This window comes from Streptopelia decaocto (assembly GCF_964273445.1).
Source record: "Streptopelia decaocto genome assembly, chromosome: 1".
In the NCBI taxonomy this organism is placed as follows: domain Eukaryota; kingdom Metazoa; phylum Chordata; class Aves; order Columbiformes; family Columbidae; genus Streptopelia; species Streptopelia decaocto.
In genome coordinates this window covers 57,181,269-57,189,272 of record NC_138663.1, presented here as the reverse complement: position 1 = coordinate 57,189,272, position 8,004 = coordinate 57,181,269, and the positions used below count along the sequence as shown (strand labels likewise).

At 48.4% G+C, this 8,004-nt stretch overlaps 2 protein-coding genes across 2 annotated transcripts in view; one reads left to right on the top strand and one right to left on the bottom strand.

Moving 5' to 3' along the window:
- LOC309442373 (C-type lectin domain family 2 member B-like) overlaps positions 1–3,736 on the top strand; it is a 60,084-nt gene extending 56,348 nt beyond the window's left edge. Inside the window, exon 6 of the mRNA XM_082058169.1 lies at positions 3,571–3,736. Within this exon, the coding sequence (XP_081914295.1) occupies positions 3,571–3,574 (4 nt within the window). The 3' untranslated portion in view covers positions 3,575–3,736. The remainder of the gene's footprint in view (positions 1–3,570) is intronic.
- Positions 3,737–5,072: 1,336 nt separating this feature from the next.
- LOC309441739 (killer cell lectin-like receptor subfamily B member 1C) lies at positions 5,073–6,957 on the bottom strand. Its single transcript, XM_082056735.1, has 6 exons — positions 6,851–6,957; positions 6,304–6,435; positions 6,079–6,210; positions 5,796–5,950; positions 5,415–5,530; positions 5,073–5,318 (listed from the first exon to the last, which is right to left on the bottom strand). The coding sequence occupies exons 1-6, from the start codon at positions 6,933–6,935 to the stop codon at positions 5,195–5,197; spliced, it is 744 nt and encodes a 247-aa protein (XP_081912861.1). The 5' UTR covers positions 6,936–6,957; the 3' UTR covers positions 5,073–5,194.
- Between the last annotated feature and the right edge of the window lie 1,047 nt (positions 6,958–8,004).

The following is an 8,004-nucleotide window of genomic DNA, read 5'->3' as shown; positions in this document are numbered from 1 at the left end:
TGAGTCTCCTGCTGTTTGCTCAAATTGCCATTCTCCACAGAAGGGACACCACCTGCTTGCTAACAGGCTTCTAGATCACCAGGTCTGTCTGCATCTATAACACTGAATTAGGATTCATGGTTTACATCTGAAACAGTCCTCACAACTTCTCTCCCTCCTGTCCATCTGCATCTGTTGAATCTTTGTTGTCTTTGCTCAGCCAAGGCTTGACCCATTTCGTGGGAATCCACTTTGATCCTTGGCCTTTAATGACACAAGCATAACCTTTCTTGATCAGAGTAACCATCGGTATATCAGTCTGTTAGCATTCTCACCATACTGTCCCACAATAGCCACAGGTTGTTTCTATGTAGTAGCTTGTCGAGGGTTAAGATTGCGGGGTGACAATAAAATCCTGGCAGATGTATTGTTAACCCCCTCTCCCCCCCACTTCCCCCTTTTTGCCCCTCCCTCTCCCCCCTTCCCACAGATACACCCACAGATGTAGCGTTATGGTATATGACGGGAAACGCCATAGAGTCAACAGGTTCAACGGGTGGCACCTCAGTAACAGGGGTAGGAACCGATATAGTTTCTGATAAATCCCAGTCCCCTATTTCCATACCTTTAGCCTTCACCCTCTTCCAGAAACGCACAGGGTCCCGTGGTTTAACTGTAATCGAAGCTGGGGGTAAATCCCAGCTTTTTGGTAAGTTCGGTTTACGCGCTGAAACTCTACTCCCACCCTCAGGAATCTGCTCTGCAGCAGCGCGGGAGGGAGGTGGAGGCAGGCTGGGGGGACCCAAATTTATAGGAATTACGTTATTTAGCTCGGTCTGGCTCACCACGGGGGGATCCTCCCCACCTAAATCTCTAGGCAAGGGGGGACAGGAAAAAAAAAGTCCATTTTTTTCTTCCACGACTGATAGCGGTGGGGCAGAGGGTTGAACTGTGATTAATGGCGGTGACGCAGACAGCGGAACCGCGGTTGATGACGGTAGAGCAGAGGTTTGAGCCGTGATTGATGACGGCGGAGCAGTCTGTTGAACGTACTGCTCTGACTGGTGCTCCGAGGGCCCCTCGGGAGACCTTGGACAACCCAACACTGTTTTTTCATGTGAGTCTTTCATAGCTTTTATCTGATCTCGGGGCCACACATATGTATACGACTCTTTCATAACTTTTTTCTGATCTCGGGGCCACACATACATACGCTTCTCCTCTATTCCTTTTAACTTTCCAAGAAAGTGTCGCGGATCCTTATCCGTGTCAGATAATATGGACTTGGGCGGTTTTGATGAATCTTTAGTAACAGAGGGGGTCGGAGTAGTACTTAATCTTGCCTTTTCCTCCAAATCTGGCCCAGGAGAGCCAGGAAGACCATCCTTCTCCGCCACCTCTGCCTTATCCTGTTGCTGTTTTAACTCTTTCAGAGTATCTAATAAGAAGTACCCCGTTGTTAACAGTTCAGTTGCTTCCTTGGACCCTTGGGTAGCACTATCAAACAGTTTATCTCCCAAGTCCATCCATTGTGACACACTAAATGCTGTCACAGGATTGACCTCTAAACCTTGTGCTTTGCCCCATAGTAACATTTTTCTTAAAGTCAGTTCCGGAAGGCTAACACCCCGCTTCTTCAGAAGCAGCTTCCATGTGGATAATATAGTACCCTCTTCTTTAGATAAGTTTCCCCCCATGTTCCCGGTAGCTCACCCACTCCTTAGCGAGGTGTCTTTTCAACGATCCGGATCTTCGGCAGCTCTCCTCGGCTGCTCTGTCAGCTGTAAAGGGCTCCATCTCCACAGCTCTTCTTCGGCTGTCACAGCTTCACGCTGTCTCCTTGTCATGCGAGATCCTCTTCAGGCAGAATCATGTCAGGGTCACCAGATGTTGCGGTTGAGACGGACAAACGACATGGACCAAGTTCTTTCAAGATGAAAGTAATAGGCGCCATTTATTGCTACAAGTGCATTTTTATACAATTCTACCAGTTCATGTGTCTTTTCACAATTGGTTACAAGTTACAGCACTAACATCTCATTGGTTAATTTTGCTGTCATCCATGTTATTCTTCTATCCCCTTCTCTCTCACGGGTACATCTCTCCTCTTTCCGGATACTCCTTTACTCCCATCCTTCTCAAGGGTAAATCTTAATATCTTCAAGGCTGATCTCTACTCCCACATTTTCTGTCAAGGATTCCACAGACCCGCTGCAGTTTCCCACACCAAACTAATAATATTCTTAAGGCAGCAATACCTTGTTCTTCCTGACTTTCCGATTCAGCTCTTGTACTATAGGAAAAGCAGCGTAACTGGTCTGATGAACCCAGTCATAGAGACCCCGATGAAATATAATAAAAAAATTCCAGAGTCCTTTCTGCACTTCTTGAACACAATCAAAAGAAATTTACACCTCAAGGTCTGCATTTATTTTGGCTGTGTGTTACTGAGGAAAAAAAGGTCTGTACATAGCCAAAATTATCTCGAAGAAAGCAATGACCTGATGGAATGCAGTATCTGTCACAGCTGTACTTGAATATACACTGGACAGTAAATCCATACACATGGGAAGGTTTCTGTCTCTTATGATTTCTTGTGGAATTACTTCTTTCTCTACCTCTTGGAGAGATTCAGCTTGCTTCTTAAATCCATTATCAAGACAGAAACTTAATTTATTTACAGCTCTGTGTTTTTTTAAATACACTTGCCTCTTAAATCCATTATCAAGAAGAGGTTTAGTAACAGCCACAAATGCCTTAGGCTTGTCTAAAGCAAACTTCTCTATTTCAGATCTCCAGTATTTAGAGCCTTTTCCACAGCACACAGGGCTTAACAGCCTTCCGGACACAGCCTTCATTCTGCAAAACACCAACACAACCTGAATACCAGTGCAGGGGAGTAGAATCGTACCGTCACAGAATCCTTTTGGTTGGAAGAGACCCTCAAGATCATCAAGTCCAACCATTATGCTAATACTGCCACTAAACCGTGTCCCTGAGAACCTCATCTGTGCATCTTTTAAACACCTCCAGGAATGGTGACTCCACCACTTCCCTGGGCAGCCTGTTCCACTGCCGGACAACCCTTTCTGTGAATCAGTTTTTACTAACATTCAGTCTAAACCTCCCCTGGTGTAATTTAGGCCATTTCCTTTCATCTTATCACTCGTTACTTGGGAGAAGAGAGCAAGACCCTCCATGCTACCACCTCCAGTTGGAGTTATTCAGCCTGGAGAAGAGAAGGTTCTGGAAAGACCTTATTGTGGCCTTTCAGTACTTAAAGGGGCCTATAAGAAAGATGGAGATAGACTTTTTAGAAGGGCGTGTTACGACAGGACAAGGGGTAGCGATTTCAAACTAAAAGAGAAGAGATTCAGGCCAGACATGAGGAAGAGATTTTTTACAGAGGGCGATGAAACACTGGCCCAGGTTGCCCAGAAAGGTGGTAGATGCTCCATCCCTGGAGGCATTCAAGGCCAGGCTGGACAGAGCTCTGAGCAACCTGATCTAGTTGAAGATGGCAGGGGCGTTGAACTCGATGACTTTTGAAGGTCCCTTCCAACCCAAACTATTCTACGATTCTCCTTTCAGGTAGTTGCAGAGATCTCGCCTCAGCCTCCTTTTCTCCAGGCTAAACAGCCCCAGTTCCCTGAGCTGCTCCTCATCAGACTTGTGCTCTAAACCCTTCAACAGATTTTGCGGACTATTTTGTTCAAATGGGAAACACAGATCAAAAATGTGCTCTATGTATACCTGAGATATAGATATATTTCATATATAATGCAAGTTTCCGTTCTAACACAGTCTCTATGTGAACAAAGCAAAGCCACTTGGACTATGTGTTCTTTGATTTTCTATTTGGAGATGGGAATAACATTACCATCTTACCTCCTGGGATCTTATGAGAGCACAGACAGTAAATAGTTTTGGGGTTTACCCCATATTATGGGTAAGAGGGTCAGATGCACATTCTAGCTCAGATAGATCCAATTCATGTGCAAATCCAGAGGATGTGCAGTATCATTCCAGGATGCGATCCTCCCGACTTGCAGCAAGATGTGATTGTTCTGGTTTGTAACTGCAGGATAGCAAGACTAGATCATTGTGTTGGATGTTGCTGACAGCAGTCCAAAGATTTTCACAGAACTTAATAAAGGGAACAAGATGCACATGTTTTCAGGTGAAATATTGAAAGGACCAGTAAGAGCGGAGAGACTCAAGCAGATGGAAAAACTATTATGCAAATGCACAATTCATCGTTTTCCTAAGGAAATAATTCGACCTGAAAAATCTAAAACTGGAATTTGGCCACAACACAAATGCATGCCAAAGGCCTGATCCTTACTTACTTTGTTGGGATGTTCTTTAAAACTGCACAAAGAATCTTCTTGGTGAGAGGTTTGTAAGATCCCTGGTTCAGCTGACTTGCTCACTTGACTGAAGTGATAGTGCCACCTACTGTAGTAATGGCCACAGAGAGCCCAGAGATATTATATTGTAAAATTTCGCTGTCCTGAGCTTACTTTTCAATTATTTTCCACTGTAGCTCTAATCAAACCAAGATAGAATTTAGAAGCACTCAAATTCTATTGGATTTGGATAGAAGGGACATCCACAATTACAGCAACGGACCTACAAACTACAATGAACACTTGGAGGGTCTAGAGCTTGCTTCAGAGTTCAGGATGGCCAAAAAAAGCCAGTCCTTTAAGTACTGTGCTGTTGGGTTTTCCTACACTTGCCAGATCTGAAGTTTTCACAGCTTCTGTTGAGACTTCTGAGGGTGCAGCTGCTGAAGAGGATTCCCCCAAGAAATGCTGCAAGAGGGATTTTTTCTGTACTCTGCTCTATGGAATGCACTCTCTGCTACCTGTACCCCCTCTCTCCCCAAAAAGATACCACAGAGTTGCATTTTGTGTCCATCCGCTAAAGCAGGGATGAAAAGTTGTACATTTCCCTACATATCCTCCCCCAGCGCCCCAGTACAGCATGCTCAGGGAGGTTTATCTTGTACAGCAGGATGCTACTTCCACCTCTCCCCGTAAGAAAACTTGTTTGAAAAGACCACACAGAGTCCTGTTAATGTCGTAATTCATTTATGCAGATGGTCATTGCACAATGTCAGCAGTGGTTCCCACATTCCCCCACTGAGGGCCTGATCCTGGCCCGTCCCCAGGCATCTGTCCCTCTGTTGACCCATTTTGTGGCCCCTGGCTCATAGCTGGATGACTCTTCTCTGGCAGACCCACTGACAGACCCAGCTGCAGTTATCAGAGATGATCCTGTCTCCTCTCAGCACCCCACATCTTCTGCCTCCATCCCAGGGGCTCAGCTGGAACCTGGGGATGCAGGTGGGAATGTGTGAGCATGTGCCTTGGCATAAGGGTCACTTGGGTGATGGGGATGCCTGCACCCCAAGACCCCAAAGTGCTCACCAGCTCTGGTCCAGGTGGGAGCCATTCAGCCAAACCCAGCCCTTCCCAGCGGAGGGCATGGAGAGGCCAATCCAGTAGTAGCGGGTGGGATTCTGAAGGATTTTATTTAGGAAATCCTGTACCAGAAGAGAGGGCAGGTGGTAATGCTGATGTGTCATTGATCACCATCCCCAAACAGGCTCCAGCCTGTCCCCACGCAGACGCATCACAGGACTGAGCCCCACTGGTGTCCCCCACACTCTGACACCAGCAAAGGTCTTGCAGAGGTTTGGGCACAGGGCTGGGTGCTGACCCCAGATTTCTGGGCAAGGCTTCACCCCTCCTCAGGTACCACCAGCCCCAGGACCCATCCCACATCCCTGATGTCATCGGTCCCTTTACCAACTCATCCTGGTCTCCCGGCATCAGCAGCTCAGCCCCCCGTTTCACACAGTCCTCTTGGCTCTCGCTCCAAGAGCTGCTCTCATCAGCAGCCCAGTAGCATTTGGTCCTGTGCAGCGTCCAGCCCGAGGGGCAGATCTTGCACCCCTCACCCTCTGCAGATGGACATACGGACACTGCCACACTAAGGCACCCAGGGTGGAGATAATGCCAGAAGGATGCTCATGGCTTATTTGGGGGGGTAAGGGGTCCCAACGAGGGGATGCCAAGAGGGGTGGGTCACCTTGCAGGGGGCACAGGCTCTTCCTCAGCTCCAGGCAGACGCCATGCTGATCACCACAACTGTGTCTCCATGATGTGTTTATGCATCCCACAGTCCCCTCGGGTTGTCCCATCTCTGCCACCAGCCAAGACACTGGGAGAGACAGATCCTCAGCCTGGTTTTGGGGGTACCCTGTGTGTCCCACCCCCCCCTAAAATAAAGCAAAACCCATGGGGGCCAACTCACCACAGCCGATGAGAGACAGGGACAGGGCGGCTGTCAGGGCCCTGAGGAGACAGTGGGGACGTCGGGTGGCTGATGCAGGGACATGCGTCCACTGTGGGGCAAAACCCTCCCGGGGCTCTGGCAGACCACATCCTGCAGAAAGGAATAGGGGTGCCAAAAAAGAGGTGGAGTTCAAGAGCATCTGTCAATCCCCCTCCATCCCCAGAGAGCCCCAAGCAGGGTGGACGGGGAGGGGTGACCACTCTGAATCCCTGCAGCCCCCCCTGCACAAAGGGGTGACCCCAGGAATGGACCAGCAGCAACAGGAGCTGAGTGTCCCCCCAAAAAATCCCTCTGTTTCCACTTTTGGGGTCACACACCTGGAGAAAAGCCCCACCAGACCCTCCTCCCACACTCCAGGCCTCAGGCTGCCTTGAGCAGCCCTCGGAGAAACAAATTGCATCACCCTGCTTCTCCCATCACGCCTGTCATCAACCCCTGCCATATTTCCTCTCTCTTCCACCAATCTGGAGGGGGGGACACACCAACAGACACAACTCCCCATTACCTGCATCCTGGAGAGGACCTGAGCTCCCTGCAGCCCCCCACTTCCTCCTTTGATCTAAGACCATGTAACCGTCCTCGTCCTCCATGTCACAGAAGAATCAGGAAGGCATAGGGCTGGGGACATGGAGGAGGGGACAGGAAACCAAACCACTGATGACCACACAGGGCTTTTGCTGTCAAGGTGTGAACTGTCAGCAGGGCCAGAGCTTCCTGCCACTATTGCAGCTAAATAGCCCCAAAGTTGCCAGGGAGAGCAGCCCCAACACCCGGTAAAGGCCACGAGGGTGCTTTTCCTCTAGAGAAAGGAAAATCAGGGTGCAGGGCTGCTGCCTACAGGGGAATGGAGAAATTAGAAAAATCTCTCTTTTCCCACAAAAAAAAACAACACCACAGTGGACAGGAGAAACATATATACGTACATCTTTGCAGAGCTTGTTAACCAGCTTTTCATACTGAGAGGTCAGTGCCTGTGATTGCACACACAAGCCGTAGATGTGGTGAATGATGGACACATCAGGAACCCCTATATCCCCACTTCTACTAATTGGCAGCTATTTCATTAGCCTAATTAAGCACTATTTAATTACTGCTGGCACTACCCTCTTTCTTTCATCCTCTGCCAGACAACAGGAAGCAACTGCACTCAGTGCACTGCAAGACCGCCCATTTCCTTCCAGGATTTAATGGTAAAACATGGGGAAACATGGAGAAAACAGCACCAAAAATCCACTTTGCTGAACAGAGGAGGGGAAAAGGAGACATGAGGGGACAAGAGAAGATCCCCTCCATGTGCTCCAATATCCCAAAAGTGGGGGCAGGAAGGGAAAGAACAGGGCTGCCTTCAGCCGGCAACTTCTGGAACAGGTGAGACAACCATGAAAAGTTACCATCTTTTAAGAAAAAAAATAGTAGAAAAATAGCAGCAAGGTCTGCCCTAGTCATGTGTGCCACACAAAGTCCACTTCACACTCTGGCAAAGGGCCAGGGACCTCAGCCAGGCTCTCCGTACCCATCTCATCTGGCAGCAGCAACTTCAGCTTCATCACCATGGTGCAAAAGCAGATAGAGGTGAATCGTTAGAAAAGTAAGATGAATGCTGGGGTGTTCCCAGGAGAAAGAAAACAATTCTGTGCTTGAGGCCCCAGTCCACACAGC